The sequence below is a fragment of the Schistocerca americana genome, chromosome 1 (assembly GCF_021461395.2).
Source record: "Schistocerca americana isolate TAMUIC-IGC-003095 chromosome 1, iqSchAmer2.1, whole genome shotgun sequence".
Classification (NCBI taxonomy): domain Eukaryota; kingdom Metazoa; phylum Arthropoda; class Insecta; order Orthoptera; family Acrididae; genus Schistocerca; species Schistocerca americana.
The window spans coordinates 82585360-82611360 of record NC_060119.1 but is presented as its reverse complement, the minus strand read 5'-3'; the positions used below and the strand labels follow the sequence as shown (position 1 = coordinate 82611360).

General features: G+C 41.7%; 1 protein-coding gene across 1 annotated transcript in view; it reads left to right on the top strand.

Moving 5' to 3' along the window:
* Nucleotides 1-315: 315 nt before the first annotated feature.
* The window catches only part of LOC124597459, a gene marked incomplete at its 5' end in the record, with an annotated part of 353417 nt that continues 327731 nt past the window's right edge, over nt 316-26001 (top strand). Inside the window, one exon of the mRNA XM_047135941.1 lies at nt 316-432. Within this exon, the coding sequence (XP_046991897.1) occupies nt 316-432 (117 nt within the window). The remainder of the gene's footprint in view (nt 433-26001) is intronic.

Here is a 26001-nt window from a genome sequence, read left to right as displayed (position 1 = left end):
TACGTGGCAAAAGGGCCATGGCCCCCGGATAATGTATCAGTCCATTGGATGGATTAAGGAATCTCATTTTTAATCCCTCCCTGATGTTAGGGAGCAAACCGTATGTTGTCCTGCCTGCGCCTGAAGTGTCCCACTCATTTTGCCACAGTTGTAATATGCGATCTCTTATTGCCTTCTTCGACTTTGCCTCAGTTCCGAGCACCCTTCGTAATCCCATCTGACTGTCTGTCTTTAACCAGTTAAGGCATACGAGGTTGGACACACAAATACGGCTGCGGAGCGCTGACGGTCTGCCGTGTGTTTCAGCTGTGGCTAACGCTGGCCGAGCGGCACCTGGCGGCCCGCGGCGTGGACTGGGCGCGCGCCCACCGCCTCTGCTTCAACGAGTGGAGCAACCCGGACGACGAGGAGCTGGGCGTCCAGATCGTCAAGGTAGGCCACACTGCGGCGCACGCTGCAGCGCTCAACAGGTTGCCGCCACTGCAGGCGGAGGCGCGGCTCAAACTCTGCCCGCCGCCCGCCGTAGCTCACACATTGTCGCCACCTGCTGGTCCGTAGGCACTTCCAGTTACGTAACCTAGAGAACGGTTTAAGTGATGTTCCGTTATGCCCTATGACCAACGTTCTCCTTTCCTGCGAAAGGCGTGTAGCGCTACGTTTACTTGTACACTGCATTCCCTGCAGCGAGTGAAAACCACAACAAACCGCAAGCTCTCCCATTGCTATTTTCCGCCGCCCTCCGTAAACTCCTCATCATTCTTCATTACATGTAAGATTCGGCGTTTAGTGGAATGGTTCTGGGCATCAGTTAATTTTCTCACCAGTGGTACTAACGGCTGAATTAAATTTTTGTCTGTATCAATTTCTTCCTAAAGGCCCCCGTAAACGATCAAACAGTTTGCCAAACTTAACCTGCTTGCCAAATATTTGATTGTGTACGGAGCAGTTTGACGTGTTTGTCAAGCATAGATCGTGTTTGAGAGAAATTTTGATTGACAGAAAGTTAGACACGGTGGCGGACATTGTTTGTGTTGACGTTTCGCCGCATATGTTTAGTGAAAAATTATTTTATTACAATTTATCTCACAGTATTGTGAGTTTCCGTTACTATGAAAACTACGATCAAGTATAACAACAAACCAGCACTGACAATTACCAAAATGATAGAGGTATCACATCTTTCCCAGCCATATATTACGCATATAGAGGTTATGAACAAAATCAATATTTTACGAATACAGTGACATACAAGTTCTTCGGTTCTTCCACGCACGATGTGGGTTAACTGTTCCCACGATGCGGTATATTAATGACCTGTCATTAGAGAACCAAGTAGAAGGGAATAAGTTTTTACGTACTTTTTCAATGTGAGGGTGAAGTAACGCTAAACAAGTTGTTAAACGTTTCACTGTCCATCTGCAGAAAATTGATGTAATCATCAGGTTCTGACGTGAGTGAAACATTTCTGTCAACAGGTTTCCACCTGCATATTTCTCATTGTAAACCATACCCTGGACCAGCGTGTTCTTCTTTTCTTCTTTCAACACAGTGCTAGAGGCAATGTTAGAAATCCTCTATCTTTATTTGTTGCCGTTCTCACTAATTCCAAAATACAGCATAAACGAAAAGTCTATAGTGCAAAAGTAAGGTCAAATTTACGAGCTTTCTTAGTACGTGTACGGGCTTGTTTGACACATCCGTGGCTAGATGAGAACAAACTTAACAGACTACTTAGCTCTTTTAGAAGATCTTCATACGTTTTAAAAAGTTTCACTGTCCATTCGAAGAAAGCTGATGTAATCAGTGAGATCGCAGAGCAATATTTCCTTTTGCATATTTTCATGGGTAAATCTCTCATTTTAAGCCATTTCTTAGACTAGAGCCTTCTTCTTCTTCTTTAAACGCAGTGCCAAAGTCAATGCCAGGACTGCTTTGTCTGCATTTGTGGCCGTACTCACTACGCTCAAAATACACACGAACACTAATTGTCTCTGCTTCAAAGTGGGGTTAAACTGACAAACATTGTTTGAACGTGTACAGGCTTCCTTGGCAAACTCATGACTAAATAAGAGAAATTTTGTCAAGCACGTTAAATCGTTTACAAGTGCGTTAAGTTCCGTGCTTGTGGTAGGGAGCCGTATGTTATCTAGGATTTGTAGCTATTTCAGATTCTGTATTAGCCGTTTATGTTTCTGTCCATTTAGCTTCCTCATTGTTGGTAGTGCTGCTTATTCTGCCTCGCTGTTCCATCAATGGCACTAAAGATAACGACTTGTTTAATGCAAGAGAAAAGTATAATTAGCATTCTGAAGATGAAATTTATGAGTGCATTTTCCCAAGTTGCAACCCTTCTATAACAGGATTGATCAACAGCTGACATGGCACTTAAGACAGTTTTGAAAGTTCTTTCCCATTTGGGGTTTTCTGCTGTGGTAATACGACCGTACATTTGCTAATTTCAGTTATCAGAAGGATTTTAAATTGTTGATTTTGTGAATGAAAACGTTTTATAACGAGTACACGCTATTTCATTCATTAACAAGTAATTTATGCAATATTTATAAAACATACCCTAATTCTTTTTGTTCCTCTCATTGTATACATTTGAGCTACACATTGTAGCCAGTTTTTTCCCGAGGTTTCTGTCACTGTACTTTTTCAGCGATTTATTGCAGAAAGTTGCCCTTCCTCAAACTTTCGTAATTACCACTCCGCGCCGCGAGCAAAATGTCGCGTTTATTTCACCACTGCGACGTACTAGCTGCAGATGAGTGTGATGGAATGAATAGCAATGAGTTACAAAATAACGGAGAAACAAAATAACGTACGGCATTTCCGCCACGCGACAAAATACTGCTATGAGCACCTAGCCGTAAGTTTTAGGACTTTGGAACAGAAATTTGTATCTCCGTAACGTAGGTTAATGACTTGATAAAAGCCGGTCGGAGTGGCCGTGCGGTTGTAGGCGCTACAGTCTGGAGCCGAGCGACCGCTACGGTCGCAGCTTCGAATCCTGCCTCGGGCATGAATGTGTGTGTTGTCCTTAGGTTAGTTAGGTTTAATTAGTTCTACGTTCTAGGCGACTGATGACCACAGAAGTTAAGTCGCATTGTTCTCAGAGCCATTTGAACCATTTGACTTGATAAAAGAGGTGTTTAATGGGCCACCAGTATCGTAGTTTTGGCGCTTCACTGGGGCGTGCCGCTCAAATAGTCTGCATTTGTTATTTTGCCTTCAGCATTTTCGTGCGCCAAGTGACTCGAGACCCATCTCCTTACATACTCATCAGCGGCGACAGATACAGAATCCTTGCAAGGCCGCTTCTCCACACGTTCATGTGTTCTCCCGGTCACCAGCTATAGTGATGTACACAGAATAAGGCGGGTGGCCGGCCAGGTAACAACGGGCAGTGTACCCACCACTTAATACAATCATTCTGGTCGCCCCTGAATGTAGCCTGAACTTTGGGGCATGTTTGGAACAGTCAATATTGACTTTCATATTAGTTTATATTTGGCGATGTTACACAACCACTGGAGTGATATTTATGAGTGCCATAAAGCCAACACAAAAAGTATTATGCTAAGAAGTGACAGTGAAATCATCGAGTGGGAGTCAGGCCCAGAAATAGTTCCCATGTGGACATTATCCCAGTGTTGCCATTTACTATGGCAGTGTACAGCTGAACAGTGTGGCGTGGGACAAACGGAAAGAAAGATAGAAGGCAGAGAGGGAGGGAAGGCTGGGAAGAGGACGTTGGTGCCCCCACAAAGACGCATCACACGCCCACCTTCTTGCTTCCACACCACTATAACGCTCGCTGTCCACCGGAGATCCATTAATCAGTGTGTTGTCCCTAACTTCTCATTACTTTCGGAGCAAGTGGCCTCTTAGCACCAACAAGATTAACGATTTTTGGGGCCACACGTGTTTCGATTGCCTCCTTAATGATATTGTCCAAGAAACCACTCGCTCGAAATCGAATAAGTCTTCCTCCGTTAAGCGAGCTCAGACAGCAACGCACAAAGACTCAGCACTTCGTCTGTCCAAGGTATAAGACTTACCGTAATCATAAGAAATGCGATAGTGCACAGATGTACAGAGTTGGTGGTTTTTTCTCTCATGCTGCCCAAACTATTTCTTACTTCCACCGGTGATCATAAGATGGGCTTGACTTCATTTTTGTTTAAAATTTGATCGGTTTTTGCACAGACAGAATCCCATTCTGCACACAGTCATAGTGCTAAATGGACTGCCAGCAAAAAATACAAAACTCACGAGTGATTCCTTCAACTAATTTCATGGTATTTTTTACAACTACTTTCTGTAATTCTCGGTAGTTCCTGTTCGTCAGCACGTGAGGTCCGCCTGGTCTTTGTTTAGCTGTGGTCGATCCTTCGCAGCGACTGCTACGGTCGCAGGTTCGAATCCTGCCTCGGGCATGGATGTGTGTGATGTCCTTAGGTTAGTTAGGTTTAAGTAATTCTAAGTTCTAGGAGCTGATGACCTCTGAGGTTAAGTCCCATTTGAACCATTTGTCCCTTCGCATTCACGGTCGCATAACCAACAGTAGACTAGGTTAGCTTTAGAAGGGTTGAAATGTCCCTGACGAATTTCTTACGCAGATGACGTCCAATTTTGCACAGGTGACATCCAACAACTAGTCCACGGTCAAAGTTATTGAGCTCTCCTGACAGGCTCATTCTGCTTCTCTACTTTTATACTACATGTCCGCATCTCGTGACATCTGGTGGTGAATTCTACGTTAAATAGGGGGTGTCCAGATATTTTTGATCAGGTACAGCATCCACTGGAATAAGTTGTCTTTTTCAGATCTTCCCGCTCCATCGGTAAGTTTTCCTCGTCACATACATTTCCCAGGCGTCCCCCTATGCATTTGCGTCGTCAGACATCGAAATTGCTGTTCTGGATAATCGTACCTCATCACTGACAGATGCAGGTATATGTGAGAGGGTTTTCTGTTCACCCTCACGTCTTAGAGTGCGACCATTTTAGGGTGTTTATGTTGCCACTTTGCTGTTCGCGCGGCAACGATGAATCAAACCCACTGCCTCTTGTTGGTTCATTTAACCTCCATCATCGCTGCGTGCCCCGCTGCTCGCTGTAATGGCGAAGATATCAAGCTTATTTGTTTCTCGTGCTGCAACCTTCTCCAGATGTCCTGAAACGAGCCACGATTGGCTGCTTCAAGGTCGCTCTTGGAGTGCCTCTTGATATGTGAACAGCTACAAGGTAAAAACTCCTGGCCCGCTGCGAGCAGCGAGGCTGCAGCGTAAATGCAACAAAGCTACCAAATAGCAACAATGTGCCATGTGCCAGCGACGAGCAGCGAGGTGGCAGCAGCGAGAAATCGAGGACGCAGCGTAAACGTACCCTAACAGCTGTCAGGCATGCTGGCCCGTGCGGTCACAAGCTAGCTTGCCTAACCCAGCGGGCAGGCTGGTGAGACGAGTGTCGCCCGCAGAGGGCGACTACAGCAAGCCAGGCCGTCGAGTCAGTTCGTTCACTAACCAGTTGGGTTGTGCACCCTGCATACGGAGTCACCACTACAGCTCGTCTATTCTACAGGGCGTACATTCCATCTGTCTGCGACACACTAAACTTTATGGGAGGAAAATCTGAATCAGAGGTCGTGTATTACGTGAATCCTGCTGTGCACGAATAGTCTCTTAAGGCGCAATTCCAAGGAGACAACAGTTGCGAAGCATTGGCATGCGGCTATTTGCGTGCTACAAGGAGCAGTTTGAGCATGGCGACACATGGCAACACGCCGCATGCGGCATTGTATCATGGTGCACTAGGCAAATTGTTGCCAGTCCCATGCACCGCCTATCGACAAGAAACGACGTGTTGACGACATTTCACCAGCTGTCCAGCAGTCAGTGGATCCGAGCGGCTTGTTGATTGAGCCATGGGGAGGACAAACTACAAAACAGGATTTTTTTTATTGAAGATTATCACAGTTCTTTTGAGTTATGGGACATTAACAATAAATCAGCAAATTCAGTTCACCTTTGTAGTAGACTACTACTGTCCGTCACAGTGATCCACAAAAATAGGATGGTTTTACATCTACATCTACATTTATACTCCGCAAGCCACCCAACGGTGTGTGGCGGAGGGCACTTTACGTGCCACTGTCATTACCTCCCTTTCCTGTCCCAGTCGCGTATGGTTCACGGGAAGAACGACTGTCTGAAAGCCTCTGTGCGCGCTCTAATCTCTCTAATTTTACATTCGTGATCTCCTCGAGAGGTATAAGTAGGAGGAAGCAATATATTCGATACCTCATCCAGAAACGCACCCTCTCGAAACCTGGTGAGCAAGCTACACCTATTCACTTCCATGTCACTAGATCCCATTACAAATGATAACATAAGTACTCATTAGAAACTGCAAAAGAATTACAATTAAAGAGATGTAAACTATTTGCACTTACTTGGGCCAAATTTAACATAGTGTGTGTATTTACCACCAAAACGTTAAATTGCTTCTAAATTCCATATCTATTAAAGAAAAATACAAGGATCTAACGAAAATAATAACATGCGATATAAATAACCGAGCCTGTACGCTTTGTCTGTGTGAAAAATGCCCTACCAGTTCATTGCCTCAAACCCACTTAGAAAATGAAATAGAAGACTATGATCCTGATGAGATAGTTCACTCAGTCAATGGGTACCAACTGATAGAATGACTAAGTGTTCAAATAACTTCTCTATCAGAGAATTCTGTGACACACTAATTAAGAAAACTGAAAAACTTACTCCACACTCTTATTTCTCAGTCACAATCTGATTATCTGAAAATGAAGAAGGAACAATGGCAGCTGCACTCTTCATACTGTCTACATATATTTTAAAAAAGGACAAACACTTGCATGCAAAAAGTGTTTGTACTGTCTTTGATGATCTAGAACATGATGTTGCCTTGGTGTACCAGACTCCGAAGACTGTATTGAATTTTTTTAAGTATGAACTCCCAGAAATTCATCTTGTGTATGTTGAATATTTCAGTGATGGTGGTGCTGCACAATATAAAAATTGTAAGAATTTCAGAAACATCTGCTACCATGAACACAACTTCAACATAAAGTGCAGCTGGTCCTGTTTTGCTACCAGCCATGGTAAATCTCCCTGTGATGCTATTGGTGACACTGTTAAAAAACCTATCACAAAAACAAGTTTGCAAGGAGTTATAATGATCAAATATTAACAGCTTCACAGGTATTTGAATTCCGTTGCGAGAACCTGCAAGGCATTTCAGTTCTCTCTGTTTCAAAAGATGAAATGGTACAAGTCAGACATTATCTTTCTCAGCACTTCACAAGTGCAAAAACAATTCCTGGAACACGATCTATGCATCACATTGTCCCAATATCGCCAACCAAAACTGGAGCAAATAGGCTGAGCTGTGATATGGATTTTAGTATCATGCAGTATTTCTCAGATCCATTTCCTCCACTAATGCCAGAATGCACTGTGCAGCCAAACTGCTATGTTGCATGTGCATTTTTGATATTTGGGAATTGTTGAGAAGGTGAATTGTAAAGGAGATGTCACAGTAAGTTTCATGCATCCTCATGGTTCATACTCGTCCTTCTATTAGCCTGATAATGATTGTGATGTTTCTTTCTCTCATTTTCTGTGTGAAGTTGATATCATCACAGCAACAGGCCATACTAATTCTCTGAGCAAAGAGTCCTCAATGTCGGTGGAAGAAAAGTGGTTCTCACACAAACAATATTATCTAAGCATTAAACTGTCTTGTCACAAGTATAGTTTCGAATCAATTTGAATGCAGATTGCAGCACCAGCATTTTGTGCAGTGTTGACAATATAGGGTTCTGTCAAGAAGCATGGGACTTCACTTCCCCAGTGCCATTCATTTCTCAATGCTTTCCAAGAGGGGGGGGGGGCAATTGTCCAAAATATGTTTTCTAATTTAACAATAAAATTAATTTACAAAAAATTAATTGGACAATTCTAACATGTTTTCAGAAACTAAATGCCCACAAGGATATTCAGGGAAAAAGCTGTCAGCTTACCATTTTTTGTTTAAAAATTGCAACCAATTTTCAAATATTTACAGCTGACTTTGAAGTAATGCATTGCATCACACTTTCAGCAATTACTACCAAAAGAATACAGTACAGAACAAGATAATTGGTGTCATGGCTTGTATGACTGGACATGGAATGACCTGGCAGTACAAACACATGTAGTATAAATGTACTTGCAAGAGTGTCTAAAAATACCAATATTTTTGAAAACAATTAATTACAAGATGTATTTAATCAATTTTACACAGTACTGCTTGATTTTGTTGAATCAGGGATCCATACCCAGTTAGTAAAGACGGAATCGTTATGGGGTCACTTTGCTGTCTGTCTGTTTGCTTGTCTGACTGTTAAAAACCATTTTTCTGAGGAGCAGGTAGACACATCAAGTTGAAGTTTATGCTGCGTGTTAAGGTCTGCAGTCTCTGAACCGAAGCATCAAAAGTAACGAAATCGTAAGATATGCCCATTAATGTCTCATCTTTTGATATTCGAAAATCCATTCATCAATACATATATGACACTTCCAGTTGACCCGGAATCATGAAATTTGGCAAATAATAAGGCTTCACGATACTGATACAGGAAAAAATATGAAAACTCCTGAAATATAATTATATCACACAAAAAACTTCTCATTTATAATCCAACTATCTATCTGTCCGTCCATCTATTAAGACCTATTTTTCTCGGGGATCTGTTGACGTATTAATTTGAAGTTTACATCACACACCAAGGTCTAAGGTGTCTTCGTATTGTAATAAATGTAAGCTTCTAAACCAGACAAATCATACGATACGGCCATTTATATAATATAATTTAATACTCACAAACTCTCTCTTGAAAACTCTAGCGTACTTTCCTTTCACCTACAATCATGAAATTTGGCAAGAAGAAAGGTTTCGCAATGCAAGTAAGGATGAAATCTGAAAATTGTTAATTTGTTATTATCTCACACAAAAAATTCTTTGTTATTTGTGATAACTGCCTGTCTGTCCCTCCGTCTCTAAAGATCCCATTTTCTAAAGAACGAGTTGACATATCAAGTTAAAATTTGTGTCACACATTAATGTCTGTAGTTCCTTGGCGGTATAGTAAATATAAGCTTTTAAGTCGGCTAAATCCAAAGATTCGGCCATTTTTGTCGCATATTTTGATACTTGCAAACTCACTCCGCAAAACGTACTTCCCGTTGACCTAGAATCATGAAATGTGGCAAGACCCAAGGTTTCACATTACAAGTAAAGGAACAAAATCATAAAATTGTTAATAATTATATCAAAAATCATAACCTTGTCCCTAACGAACAGACACAGTTCCATTATTCACCCTCACTAAAGTAACAACAGCCAGTTACTATAGCCGTCAACATTAAATAATAAAATCGTTATAACTGATCCACTTCCACATTTCATAGACTTCTTTTTCCCGTGACCCTCCCTTTTCTCGACCTGTTCGTCACATTCACCAATTTGTCCATTTATTCACTTGTACAAATATTTGTCTTAGGCATTTATGTATTTTTAATATTTGAATATACAGTAATATAATATTTATTTGTACAGATTTTCTCTGAGTATTACTTCATGCTTGTGTTTTGATATCAATATACTCATAAAATATCATATATCTTTGTACAGCTATGAACTCTATCTAATATTTTATGGACTATCTGTCAGGTTTACGTTATCTAAAAATGGCCTAAGAATCCGAAATCCGGTTCGTAACGAACTACAAATATTGTTGTGGAGCATTAATACTGTGTATTCCAATTTTAATATGTCTTATCTTCTTCCAAGAATTGACGGAATATTCCTTAAAATCGTCGAGATTCTCGATTCCCGGGTTCGATGAACTGCTATATATGTAAATTAGTTTGCACAGAACCCTCGGAACGAGAGACAATTTTTTATTGACAGATTGCATAAAAAAATTTATAGTTCCGTTCAGAGTTTCCAGTTCGTCACATTATAAAAATTGCTAGTCCCTTTTGCAGTGCACTCATCACTTGTGATCTTCTAATGAACCTATGTGTGATGTATAGTAACACACTAATTTATCCCGTAATACATTTGCTTATGAACCTGATCTTTGTGGTCTGTGTTGCATATTTCCCATCCCAGTATCATTCTCAATTCCCGACCTCCATCATCCAAAATAAACATTTGCATTGCTTGTTTCGGTGTCAAATGTTCCCTGAGGCGAGTACAATGGTTACAGAGAGGAGCAAAATGAAGAATAATGACCTCTTGGCCATCCCTATATATTGCCTGCTTCATCAACAACATTTGTGTTGCAAAAGCGTAAAACTGAATCATGTAATGAGCTTGTTTGTGAAATTCAGTAATTCTATTGAAGCAAATGGATTCAATCATCGTTTGTTCAAAGCGTTCCTGAACGATGTCGATCGTGAATATGGAGATTTGCCTTATCGCTGTGATGTTCGCTTGGACACTGGTGCTAAAGTTCTGGAGCACTTCACGGAACTGCGCCAAGAAATATCGTTATTCAAGGAAATGAAGAGGGAAAGTGTTCCTGAACTGTCGGATGATAGGGGGATTTGTGATTTAACCTGTTTGGTTGCTGTTACTGGGTGTCTCCTCGACTTGTGTATGTCACTGAAAGGGAAGGATATTCTCATCATCAATTTCTGTGACAAAATCAAGACTTTCAAGATGACGCTGTCAATACTATCAGTATAGGAAAGGGAAAGGCATCTGGACGCTGGAAACGTCTCTTACTTTCCGAAGCTGTCCGCGTAAACAAACGTTGGCATTGCAGCAGATTTTGGAAGGCACACAGATCTTTTAAGAAAATCGCTTACTGAATTTGAAACAAGATTCTCTGATTTTCGCACTTGGAAAGAGATTTAGGAGCTTTTGCTATTCTGTACTCTGTGGACGACAATTCTGTAAGTCACCCTCTCCAAGCGTTAACTCTTCAGTGAAATTCAGAATTGACAGATATCAAAGCATAGGACTTTAAGTGACTATTACAGACTTTTGTTCTTTAGGTCCAGCAGAACAAAATGTCTTCTAATGGCATAATTATTACGAATTTCAGCCAGGAACACTGCGCCTTAAATGGATATTTCTTATAAATATTTCACGACGAGCATATTTCGACATATTGCCATCAACAACTGTTCTGTAAATACATAAGTAAGCGATGGTCTTAACATAACGGTCTGTAACAACGATCAGAAAAGTTATAATACATTGTTAGCTGCTTTAACCTTACATGTAATATCGTTGCTGCCATGCCCTGTCTTTCTTAAAATTATTAGTTTCTCCTTAGATGTGAATGTAAATACACACTAAATACGAAAGTTAATGGATGATGGCAAGCTGGAAGGCAAAACTAGGAAAGCGAGTAACAAGGAAAATATACGAAATTAATCCACTTTTGTTTTCTATTACTGCTCTCTAGATCTATTTACTTTTGTGTGTGCAGAAGGGAGTATTCATTAACATCCTTGAGGAAATAGATATATATTAACAGGTATGCAACAATCCTATAAATTTATTAAAAACAAACCGATCTAAACCACAGAAAGTACATAGAAAACTTTATTCTCATTACAAATCAAGAAAACGGGTAAAGTAATATATCAGAGACCTCAAATGACATATATCCATAGTAACAGCGGTAACAACATGAAAAGTATAAAACACAGACATAACACCAACATCAATCATAGACAATGACAAAATTATAACGAAAAAATTAAAATATAAAATAAAAATCTCAAATAAAACTAAAACAATTTACAGACAAAAACATAATTAGAAACAAACCTATAAAAATAATAAAAAACTTTTAAATTTCCACAAATCACTTACTTATAATAGTAACTATGTAAGCATGTAATATTGCTGATCCACTGTCATCAAAGATGACAAGAGAAAAATAGCATGCATAAAAACCAACTAAAATCAGATACACATCTCCAGTGTACATTTAAGGAAAAACTAATAATTCTAAAAAAGGCAAGGAATGGCAGCAACGATATTACATGTAAGGTAAAAAAACCTAACGATGTGTTATAACTTTTCTGGTTATAGTTATAGCCCATTATATTAAGACCGCCGGCCGCGGTGGTCTCGCGGTTCTAGGCGCGCAGTCCGGAACCGCGCGACTGCTACGGTCGCAGGCTCGAATCCTGCCTCGGGCATGGATGTCTGTGATGTCCTTAGGTTAGTTAGGTTTAAGTAGTTCTAAGTTCTAGGGGACTGATGACCACAGCTGTTAAGTCCCATAGTGCTCAGAACCATTTGAACCATTTTTTATATTAAGACCATTACTTACGCACATATTTACAGAGAACATGATGATGGTAATATTCCGAAATGGGCTCACTGCAAATAATTTATAAAACAAAAACCATATAAAGAGCAGTGTAGTTCGCTGAAATATTCGCAAATGGAACAGGAAAACGGGGAAACAGCAGTGGTACACAGGTACCCTCCGGCACATACCAGACAAGACAGCGAATTAATATTGCACTGTCATCCAATTCTGACCTTTTTTTTAAGCCTCTAGCTGATCTGATCAATTACAGGATTTCTACCAAACATACAGACAGCCGAAAAAGCAATCTAATGAGAACGCATTAAAAATATGGAGAACTATGGAACCTACAAATGAACCTTGTAGAGTAAATTCGCCGATAGACAGGAGCCTACAAGATGGAACTGCCCCTTTCCTATTAGACTGCGCTCTATTGGTGAAACAGAGGACACTGACATTTTTTTCAAATGGGAGCACCCATTTTAACAGCACATTCGTGTTTTAAAGGAAAAATTTATAAGTTTTTACGGCGACATGAGACACGAAAACAAATTTATAAACACAAATATTTTCGGAGAGTTTAAATGGACGGTTATACCGGCCCAGAGTATGGACACAATCCTCCACGGCACAGCGAACAACACTCCTGTCCTCTCAGGCGTGGTTTAGATATGGCACGTTCCCACACAATTACGCCACCTTCTGGTGGACGTTTGGACTTTTCTTCTTCTTACAAGAGCCATCATGACTTGATCTTCTCACAAACGAACAACAATCAGGTATGATTACTAAATGAGAGACCCGTTTCGTAATATTCCCTCACACACGGTATATAGATGGGTTAACCTATCTATCTTTACAGAAGCAGCTGAAATACTAGTACTGTACTTATAGACTGAGGCGACAAAATTCAATGGATAGCTATATATATATGACAGTAGTATCGCGTACACAAGGTACAAAAGTACAGTGCATAGGCGCACCTGTCCTTTGTACTCGAGTGCTTCATATGAAAAGGTTTCCAGCGTGATTATGGGCGCAAACGAGAATTAGCGAAAGCGAAACGGTAGTTCGAGCTGGACGCACGGAACACTCTAATTCCAAAACCGTTAGAGAATTCAATATACCAAGAACCACAGTGTGAAGAATGTGCCGAGAATATCAAATTTCAAGCATTACCTCTCACCACGGAAGACGCAGTGGGCAACGACCTTCGCTTAACGACCGTCAGCAGCGGCGTTTGCATAGAGCTGCCTGTGCTGACAGACAAACAACATTGCGTGAAGTAACTGCATAAATCAATGTGGGACGTACGACGAACGTATCCGTTTCAACACTGCGGCGAAATGTGGCGTTAATAGGCCATGGCGGCAGACGCCCGGCACGAGTGCCTTTCCTAACAGATGATCTGGTCAGATGTCTCTTGATTTCAGTTCGTAAGAGTTGATGGTAGCGTTCGACTGTGGCACAGACCCCACAAAGCCATGGAGCCAAGTTGTCAACAAGGCTTTGTGCAAGCTGGTGGTTCAAAAGATGGTGGCTCTAAGCACTATGGGACTTAACATGTGAGGTCATCAGTCCCCTAGACTTAGAACTACTTAAATATGACTACACTAAGGACATCACAAACATCCATGCCCGAGGCAGGATTCGAACCTGCGACCGTAGCAGCTGCGCGGTTCCGGACTGAAACGCCTAGAACCGGTCGGTCACAGCTGCCGGCGGCTGGTGGTGCCTCAATAATGTTGTGGGCTGTGTTTACATGAAACAGAATAAGTCCTCTGCTCCAACTGAACCGATCATTGACTGGAAATGGTTATATTCGGGTACTTGGAAACCACCACCAGCCATTCATGGACTTCATGTTCACAAACAACGATGTCAGGGGGCAACAGTTGTTTGCGAATGGTTTGAAAAACATCCTGGACAATTCGAGCGAATGATTCCGCCACCCAGATCACCCGACGTGAATCCCATTGAATATTTATGGGGCATAATCAAGAAATCAGTTCGTGCACAAAATCCTGCACCGACAACACATTTCGCAGTTATGGCAGCATTTCTACATCGGACTTCCAGCTACTTGTTGAGTCCATGCCACGTCGAGTTGGTCCACTACGCCGGACAAACGAAGGTCCGATACGACATGACGAGATGTCCCATGACATCGGTCAGCGCCGCGGAGTCGCCGCCCGGTTTGAGGTGTTGCGCGGCCCCTCCCGCCGGAGGTTCGAGTCTTCCCTCGGACATGGGTGTGTGTGTTGTTCTCAGCATAAGTTAGTTTGAGTAGTGTGTAAGTTGGTTCAAATGGCTCTAAGCACTATGGGACTTTACATCTGAGGTCATGAGTCCCCTAGACTGAGAACTACGTAAACGTAACTAACCTAAGGACATCACACACATCCATGCCCGAAGCAGGATTCGAACCTGCGGCCGTAGCAGCAGCAAGATTCCGGACTGAAGTGCCTTGAACCGCTCGGCCACAGTGGCCGGCAGTGTGTAATTCTAGGAACAGATGACCTCAGCAGTTTGGTCCCTTAGAAATTCACACACATTTGCACATTTTTACTTTTGTAAGTTCAGTGATATATCGAAGCCTGTAATGTTCTTGATGCCAATATGCGGTTTGTTGCATACCACCGTAGTGATACTACAGTTTCAATGGCAAGGAATATACATACAATAAATAACGTTGTTATGTGTTTATCTTCATTCTGCGCCGCAGAACATATTGCATCGCAAACTTTCATTAGCCCTTTCTCCCCTGTTCCTCATATCCGTGTGAAATAATGTGTGGCATATTTGTTGGGCCTTGTAGTGCTGCGGGCGTTTTAGGTGGACAAACGTATAAAATTTTCTGCAGGAAAAATCACCATTTTTTTCCTTTACTGTGTTTTACGTTTCACATTTAGGGAGGCGATGGATGCTGCACGAACTGAGTGACTAAAGGAAAGGCATTTTGAAGTGCTTGTTATTCCGGTGAGCGGCGTAGTGAGAAAGCGTCCCTGTTTATTAGTGGTTACAATTCAGCAGAGTGATTGATGCATCATTTCTTTATCGTCACGTATGTTATCTGTATAAAACATTCTCGGACTTCTTGCAGAGTCAGTTTAGGGTAAAACCACGAGCTTTTGACGATAAACTCCGTCGTCTTCATCAGGAGTACCTTCCTGACGAAAACGGTGAAGGTGATCGTAGACAGCTCGAGGTTTTACCCTGAACTGACGCGGCAAGAATCTGGGAATGTTTTGTACAAGGGTGCCGTCACGAAATACTTTGTTCTCATGTATATAATCTGTTGTACCAATGGTATTTCACTCACATATGTTACTGCTGCTGTTCTTTTCACACACATTAATGTAGACACAAGTAACTTTCGCTTCGTTTCTTGTGCAATCTGCAAGTAACACGGACGTTTTAATGCTGTGCTGTTAATGTTGCCACTCACCCGTCTCAAGCATCGTAAGTGTCCCTGCGAACTGAGTGGGACTCGCTCGTGACGTCGCTCTTGGAAACGCGGTTGCAGATGAATATTGAGATTATGGCGTAATCTCAGGTAATGATGCAAGACCGCCCAACGACCCCTGTAAAACGCTACTCGAGCCTTTGTTTCCGCCTTATTCCTTTTATCAGTCGTAAAAAAAAGATAGCGTCCGCGGTTATTACACCTTTACGGCGTGTCGGTACTTACCGTTTAGTGTGCCCACTGAGGCTGCACAAAGATTTCACCGTCTCGTCGCTCGTAACCACCACGACCGACCCCAGGCAAAATTGCCCCTGTCTTTTACGGACCAGAGGTTCTAAATGACAACATCAGATAAAGTGTTATCTTACATTCATTTTTCACCCATCACGATTTGACACAATAGCTGCAAGTCACTTCTCTGCCGAAACACTGCCAGTTTCGGTCAAACAACATATCATCCTCAGACTTCAAGATCATCATTAATTATAGGTCTTGGGTCTAAAAGCGATCATTTGTATCGAAATAGTCCTTATCCACCCGCTGCCTCAAAGTTATAAAATGCGGGAAAGCAAAGCGTTACACATCAGGCAACATGTTGTCAAGGTGAAGCACAAGGCACGGTAATATTTTAACCTACGATGACGATCGACGCAGAAGAAATTAATTAAAATTTGTGCTGCAGCCAGGACTCGAATCCGGGTCTTTTTGCTTGCTAGGCAGAAATACTGACCATTACACCACAACAGCACTACAGTCAACATTGCTGCACGACACCCAAGTTGAGTGCCCTTCCCAACACAAACGTCAATTTATATCCTCTGCTTATTTTCCCTTACATTGTCACTACTGCCAGGGCTCTATTGGAATAGCACCCCGGCATTGGACGTAATGGGAAAGTCCTGTACCATAGGTGATCTTGCAGATCTTATAATTATATTTATCCTTGAGACATTTACATCTCTTTCTTCTGCTTCGATCATTATCGTAGATAGAGAAGACACTTAAATGTCTCTAAGATCTACTTTATAAGATCTACTTTACCTAGATATCCTTCCCATCCTTATTTTATATCCAGTCTGGATTTCGGACAGGTACTGTCTACGTTAGAAGAACGTATTTCTTCGGCAGATACTTCATAAATTATTGCATACAGTTTTTACATGAAATATAAAATTTATTTTATGTAATAAACGTGAGGACGTGTTACTATATCTTCGCGCTGAAAAGGAGCACCCAGCTTTGTTTAACAATTACAAAATTGTTTTCCCGCATCACATATGATGGGTACTTGAATCACTATTTTTTCTGCGCTATATATGTAAATTTTAATTACAGGGTGATTATAGTTAAAGAAAAAGTAGTAATAGACGACGCTGCAAGCATCATAATTTAATATTGGTCGACTACAAGTGACAAATGAATCATACAACTATGCCAACGGTGTACGTCTGACGTTCAACAAACTGTACTGCTCACTGTGTATGTGTGTACAGGTGTGATACTGTTGGTTACGTTAGCCCATCCACTACGGCGAGGTCATATCTCATCGGGTGGGAAAAATCGGTTTTAAATTGTCCTGAGGCCAAAAACCGCATAAAAAGCATTAATCATATCTGTTTTCGATTGTCCTGAGGCCACAAACCGCATAAAAAGCATCAGTCAAAACCAAATCGGATTATTAATTTCCATGTGACTGGCGCAGAACATGTTCAGTATGCTGTCCACCGTTTTCTGCAACAAGCTGAGATCGAGAAACAGCATGTTCCACAATTGATCAAAAAGTTTCCGGGGTAACGTTCAATACGTGCCTTCAATGCAGCTAAGTTTGCAATCAGAAAAGTGAACACAACATCTTTCAGATAGCGCCACGGGCAGAAGCCACACGCATTAAGATAAGGTGATCGAGACGGCCAGGGTGTAGGAAAATGGTGGCTGATAATTCTAGCATTTCGGAAATGGCCCTTCAGCGACTGCTTAACTGGATTTACGTGCGGAAGTGCGCTATCTCGCATAAAAATTATCCCATCCACACATCCAAGCTGTTGGAGAGCTGAAACGACGTGGTTGCGCAAAAGACACTCATAGCGCTTATCAGTGGCGGTACAGGTAAAAGGACCGGAAGCACCTGTTTCTTCGAAAAAAATATGGCCCAATGATAAATGATTCCATAAACCCGCACTGCACAATAACCTTTTCAGGATGAAGTGGTACTGGTTGATTTGCGTGTGGATTTTCCGTTGCCCATGTTCGACAATTCTGTATATTGACATATCCTGTCAGATGGAAGTGAGCTTCGTCTGTCCACAAAATCTCCAACGGCCAGTTATTGTCCACTTCCATGAGAGCAAGAAATTCTAAAGCAATGGTCTCTATTGCTGGCAGGTCAACAGGAAGCAACTCGTGCACATGGGTAATTTTGAATGGATAGCAAAGAAAGATGGTTCGTAGGATTTTACGCTCCGTACTCACGGGTATGTCCAATGTTCGGGCAATTCTCAGCGCTCTACACGTTTGCACACCATCACACGTTTGCGCCTGCATTGCTGTGGCTACTGCTTCCACTGACGGCGAATCAATTCGTTTCTTCCCTCTACCAGGTTGCACACCAAAAGAACCCGACTTTCCGAATCATTTTCTCCAGACCCACGGCAGTCATCGGACCAACGCATTTTTTAAAACCATTCAGTGTCCGGAACTTTTACAGGGCGACGTGTGCACAGTCATCGTTCTTGTAATACATGTTTACAAGCAGAGCACGATCCTGCATTAAGAAAGTGATGGCGAACGTCGCAGTCGCGAAAAGTGGAAAACCCTTGTACCTGGCGTGTTTATACCAACTTCAATGGGTCGTGCGCATGGCAGGTGTTTTCAAAAATGGTTCAAATGGCTCTGAGCACTATGGGACTTAAGATCTGAGGTCATCAGTCTAGAACTTAGAACTACTTAAACCTAACTAACCTAAGGACAACACACACATCCATGTCCGAGGCAGGATTCGAACCTGCGACCGTAGCGGTCTCGCGGTTCCAGACCGTAGCGCCTAGAACCGCACGGCCACTCCGGTCGGCCAGGTGTTTGCATTTAGGTGTTCTGACACATACAGAGCCATCTATTGATCAATTCTGACACTGTTTTTTTTATCTGCTATACGTTTTCCCCATTTCTCGATAACATTCAGTTGCAATTTCACGTCCTTCTGACCAGTGGTGTTATTTCTGCAGCGATTTGAAAGTTTAACTTTATTTATAATCACCCTGTAAATGAACGATCCAAAGGATCGTGACAGAGAGTAGATTAAGAACAACACAGGTTAGTGTATACGTGGACGCAGCTTACACAGGACTGTAACCGTATCATACTGCGCTTCCCTCACGATGTGGTCTATTAAAAAAACCGAGCAGACAACGGGCCTTTGAACAATAATATAGCTAAAACGTAAGCCTATCATCATAATATACCGAAAGAGTAGTTCATATTTGATAAACTAATACCCAGGGTGTCGCAGGGGGAATGGTCAGTATTCAGGAATATGAAAGGAACGGTCATTTGAATCAAATAACTTAGTACGGATATATGCTCTATTCCTAATGGTTTCCGAGACAGAAGACTTTCAATGTACGTTGTTATTTATTTTTCGTATTATTTAATACAGCGTCAGGTTTACACATGTACACCTGTACAACTGCTACTAAACATTACAGCATGAGTTTCAGAAAGTATCAGTTGAAAAAAAAAAAAAAAAAACACAGGTAAAAGGACGTTCCCTCCGACACACTCTCAATCCCACGAACTACTTCACAAACAACACACTATGGACAACTGCGCGTTCAGTGGCGGAAAGACACCCCGAAAAAAGAGGTTGAAACTGAAAACAACGAAGTGGGTTGGGAAGGAATAAAACGTCAAAGCGGTAGGGTGGGCAAGATACATACATGCGCCGCTCTGCCTCAAAACCAAATGTATACTAAATGCGTTCTATCAAGAAAACCATTCGGAACAGGGCGTATGTTCATCTGAATGTTGTCGCTTCAGATGAGTGTTCCTCTCATACTCCTGAATACTAACCATTCCTCTGGGACCATTGTGTATTGTGGTGTCGATAGTTACGATACCACAACGTAGGTGCACGCTCTCGTAAGTTGGCACTACGAGAGAAGACGCCGACCACAGCGCCCTCTGTCCGACTGGCCGACGCCGTGGAGCTCAGGGAGTGCCGTCTTGATTTCTGCCCATTTTTCATCAAGGGCAGACGGTCTGGAAAGATCGCTTCTACTACCGAGTGGGGTTAGCTTGCTATTGAGACTTTGTATTAGTTACGTTCAGCTAAAGTTTGGACAACAGCGAGTATTTGTTAGTTTTGAGATTATACGGAACCGTCATCCTAACTTCACAGGATTAGACATGGACCACGGCTTCACACCTACGTGCTCATCCTAGCCAATGTTATGGTTCAAATGGCTCTGAGCACTATGAGACTTTACATCTATAGTCATCAGTCCCCTAGAACTTAGCACTACTTAAACCTAACTAACCTAAGGACATCACACAACACCCAGTCATCACGAGGCAGAGAAAATCCCTGACCCCGCCGGGAATCGAACCCGCCAATGTTATGTATGCATTTGATATTTACTTCTGTTTTTGACTCTATTAAAAGTGTTAAAGTGACATGCAGTATCGAAGCGCTTCACCTCTCCTGCTTCTACTTGCTTCCTTCACTCGCGGCCTATATTACAGAAGCAGTTCGCAGGAACAGAACCACGCACCACCTTACAGGCGGGATACAAAATGTGTAGTGACAGACAGTTATCATGACAGACCAGGAAAAACTTGATCTGTTTCTTGGTACTCTGCATAACGAGCAAAACGTAACATCACACGATTATTTTCTGATGAATGTTGGGTCCAGAAATACACCCGCCCTCTCGAATGATCTTTTGGTTCGTTCATTTTCTCAAAATTAAAATGAGTTATTGTTTTGTAAAAAGTTTCGCTTCTACGTAATTGTGATAGCACGATATATAGTGTCTACAATTTTATTATTTCATTATCAAGAAATAAAGAATTTTTTGTATTTTATTTAACAAAAAGTAAAATGAACCTACTGTCGACTGTAAAACTTTGCCGAAATACGTATGAACGTTAAATAAGAATTTATACAAATCAAGGCAGAACAGTATTCCCATAGCTATGTAAAGACGAAAGGAACTGAATCCTTAATTGGGTAGAGATCATTTTATAGCTTTAAATTGATGAAACTGAATAATTTAAAAATTTCGTTTAGTGTACTAGTGGGGTAACAGTCTAGTTGGTGCGTCTTACGACGGGTGTCGGGATTAAAGGATTCATGTTGAGGCAGCCATACACGTTGACGGAGTTGACTTTCACTGACCCGAAAATATATAATGTGGACAATTATGGCTGAAACCTCTAACCGCCCATATTAAATTGCATATCTGCCGGAAATAAATAGGTAACTATAATTGTGACTAAAATTACTTACAATACAGCTGAATAACAAGTTAACGTGCCGCCAACACGTAGATAAACAAATTGAGACGGTTAGCATGTTTTGCTCTTAGAAGCATCTGTCATTGAAGTGACCTAAAATCAAAAGTGTTGAATTATTTCGAATGTTATCATTCCCCCTTGTCTTTAGTTCCTTTAATAGGGAGTAAGAACTTTCTGTGAAGTAGGTAATCGCTTATCTTTTAGGGGCCTCTTTAAAGATCTTTATTCTTAAATTTACATTGCTATTCATTTATTATTTAATGATTTTTGTTGTTGATATTAAAAATCAGTTTCAGCTGTGCTGCATACATTTAATCCCAAAAATGATAGAAAAATTGTGTTCTTGTAGACTATGCCTCGTTGTCTATGGTTCAGAGTGAAATAGTATGTAAAGGAATTCGAGCTCCCACATTTAAAAAAGTAAGAATTTGGAGTCCCTACCAATTTAAAAGAAAAGTTAAATTTTTTCATTAGCTACTCCTTATACAAATTATCTGTATTGCCTGTTAGCTACACAACAAGTAGCAATGCTTATTGTATAGCTCCTTGACAATTGTGTAAACGGGTAATTATTTTCTTTGATAAATACCAAAGTAATCAAGTAAATATTGATCTACCAACAGAAGATAAAAACAAGCTATTCAATGTTAATGGAAAATTAGCAGCTGTTCTCAGTGAAGTGGCTTTACATTTGAATTATTATGAGACATTCCGCTAGCTTAAGCACAAACAGTACAAATCAGTGCAAGGATATTTCAGCACAAAATTCTCCTTTGTGTGTGACACCGTTATACGTGGTAAAACTACCGACCTTCGGCTATTGTCGCAGTCACACTGATGAAGTCTGTGTTTAATGGGAATTGAAACGTTTGTAGGTTTATCACACGTTCTACTGTATCTCACTCGCTACCGATTAACTCACGTTGGCACGAACTGAGCCCGCGCTTCAGACGACGTATGTTCGACGAAAACAATGAAAACTGATGCGTCGGAGCGACCCGGAAGCAAATTACTATAGCTGAGTCGATGTAAATTGATCTCTGATAGTTACGATAGACAGGGCGCGACAGCCTCACGCTACCAATAATGTACAGCCATTTTGTAAATGTCTCTATGGCGCGTTGCCACAACCCCGTGGATAGCTACTGTTTTCGCATGCACCCGATAGCGCTTCACTGCCGAAAGCCGGCAACAGCGCAGCGAGCTGTCACGGATTCTCTTACCCCGTCTCGACTATAGGGTTGAATCACGGCTGCTTCAAGAAACGTCTGCACTGCATCGTTCTTACCCCATCCCCAGCGTGAATCTTATGAAGAAGACGACACTAACAATTTCATTTCGGTAGTAAACTACCAACATTATTCCACAAATACTTTGCTGTAAGATTTGCTAAAAGTAAACCGTACCCTGCCGACTTCAGCAGCTACGTTGCTATTAACAGAATGAGAGTTGTATATTTTTGGTCAACTTAGAAATCAGTCTTTAACATGAGATACCAGTGAAGGATACACAGTGTCAGAAACACTTGAAGGATAGCTCGTAAACAAACGTAGGTGTATTTTTCACTGACAGAGCGGACAATGTGACAAATTTTGTAACGTCAGCAAATAATTTTTAACGCCTATATCTAGGCGCTCAGTCCGGAACCGCGCGACTGCTACGGTCGCAGGTTCGAATCCTGCCTCGGGCATGGATGTGTGTGATGTTCTTAGGTTAGTTAGGTTTAAGTAGTTCTAAGTTCTATGGGACTGATGACCACAGATGTTAAGTCCCATAGTGCTCAGAGCCATTTGAACCATTTAACGCCTATAGCTGCAAGATTATAGCATTTACTTTTTTAACGGCACTATGTAATTTTGCTGTATAACAATATAAGCCGTCGAAGAGAACTTCAACGACATAACATGTGTGGAACTTGATCAAACAAGACGAGAACGCAGCAAACCACTGTCCCAGCTCCAACAGAAGAGGTCCCAACAGTATCTCCTATGTTTCATCCTTTCCACATTTCCCTGCACCCGTGGCAACGACTGTCAAAAGTCATTGACGTAATCTGACCGGTGTCTACGGAAACTGTAAAGTGCTGCAGCGTTTATTTGAAGTTTTCGTTTACGGAGGATTGATTGTTTACAAACCATGGGCAAATATATGTTCTAACTATGCACTATTCATCACTAGCAGATACGCGCTGGTTGAGAGAAGAAACGACGACCTCGGCCTGCCGATGCGTTGTGTCAAAAATTACACTATTATTCCTTAGTTTATTACTTGAACTGTAAATAATCACCGGTGTGTACAGTTCCTAACAGGTATGCTGCCGCAGTTATTGGAAGACATCCAAATGGATATTAGGCAATTTGGGTAATGTCCCACATATCCAGTAAAGATAACTGCGTATATTCTTAACCGAACAATTGGAGATCGTTGGATCGGTCGTTTGTCAAATACATGGCCGGCACGCCTACTCCACTTAAGAAATCAGTGTATAAAATTAAAACAGGAGTTCAACAGCGAAACACCAACGACTTCCGGAGACATGAAATGTCATTTGACGCGAGCCTGTGTTGCGGTAAGTCCTGCTGGAGTTCAGCCTTCAGTACAGGCTGTCTGGAATCACTTTATAGCCTGTATTAACACTCAAGATCAATATTTTGAGTACGTGGAGTGGCGGTTATAACAACGAACACATCAACCGTGCCTGAGTTACGTGTAGGCTTATGTCTGGGACAGAGAGTCAGACAGGGGTTACTGGCGCTGTTGCCTTATTACTATGCACAATTCTGGTAAACATTTTTAGAAAACAGTGATCAATTAATTATTATATTTTGACTTAAGTTCAGTCTTGATCACTCCATTTACGTTTTAATGATATAGGTAACCGGTTTCGGTTCTTTTTACAAAACCATCATCAGACGCATGGCTCCCTTAGGATGGTAGACGGAGCTCTCCTCGCTGCTACGCAGTCAACTGATCATCTGAGCCATGGGTCTGATGATGGTTTTGTAAAAAGAACCGAAACCGGTTACCTATATCATTAAAACATAACTGGTGTGATCAAGACTGAACTTTAGTCAAAATATTATTACTATGCTCTCAACTTCTACACACGTTACGTTGTTCAAGTCCTCTTCGAAGTCTCTCCCCAGTGACATCGAAGAAAGCCGGCCGCGGTGGCCGAGCGGTTCTAGGCGCTTCAGTTCGGAACCGCGCGATTCCTACGGTCGCAGGTTCGAATCCTGCCTCTGGCATGGATGTGTGTGATGTCCTTAGGTTAGTTAGGTTTAAGTAGTTCTAAGTTCTAGGGGACTGATGACCTCAGATGTTAAGTCCCATAGTGCTCAGAGCCACTTGAACCATTTTTGACACCGAAAAACGTCTGTTGTTTTATTTAAAAATAAATTCGGTGCCATGGTTCGGCAGCTATAAATGCTAACAATTGTCCGAGTACGTTAAATGAATTCGCAATTGCGAATAAGGACAACCATCAGCTGTAGAATGGGTTGGCTACAATGAAAACTGTGCCAGACCGGGATTCGAACCCGGATTTTCCGCTTATCGCGAGCGGTCCCCTTACCATTTGGCTATCCGTACACGACTAACGGCCTGACCTAAACTTCCATACGTCGTCAACCATGCGTCTACGACCTGTACTCGTACATTCATTCTGTGTACTCCCGTACCGGTCAGACGTTATACTCGAAAGTCGCTTGCCCAGTATCGGCAAATACATACGAGATTGCAGAGTCTGTGTTATTCTGATTACTATGCAAAATTCCTTTTGACACGCATGCATGTCCAAAGGAACTTTGCATCGTAATCAGAATAGCACAGGCAATGCAATACCGTATTGCTCGAGTACGTCGGAAAATTCTCCACATTGCCCTGTATTGCTTATCACGATCTGCATACATTTTCCATGGGTTGTCTTTGCTGCCTCACATGCCTAATGTGTTGTGAAATCAGAATGATATTGTGAACTATTTATTGCATTGCATTGTGTTACAAGTTGTTACTGTAATAGCGCTGGCTCTGAAATATCTCCTCTGAGACTAAAAAGAGTAACAAAAATTTTAAAAAATGACACAACTGTTAGTCTGAAAACATAATGTCATCATCGTATATTTTCTGAGTGCAATACTGGCGAAATCTTAATGGCCTTCATTGTCATCTATGTTACAGCTGCATAAGAAAGAAAATTTTCCATTTGCGTCATTCATAGCTAGGGAGAAGATTAACGGGACTCACGACTTTGGGACGTACGTCCCAGCTGACACAGCAACTGTCGGCCCACTTAAAAACCCACTGTGGGCGTTTCCAGAAGCCGTTGGGCAGCAGAGCCTGATTTACCGAGACAGAATCAGCAGCGTTCCGGGAGCAGTACCGGAGGAGACACATGGCAAACGGCCGTTTTTCGCTGGCTCCGCGTTTCGTTAACGGCCCAGTGGCTTTGAAAGTAAGAAATTACTGCTCTAAAGTGCCCTCTGTTGGACTCTAACTGAGTTTTAAAGCGCATTACGATCCCTTCGAGATTGTCCCCAGCAAAGTACAGTAGGACCAATGCTGTTCCACATAGACATCAATAACTTTCCCATTAGCGTTAGTCGTACAAAAAAATTATCTTCGTTGATGACAGCAACATTATAGCTACTAGAAA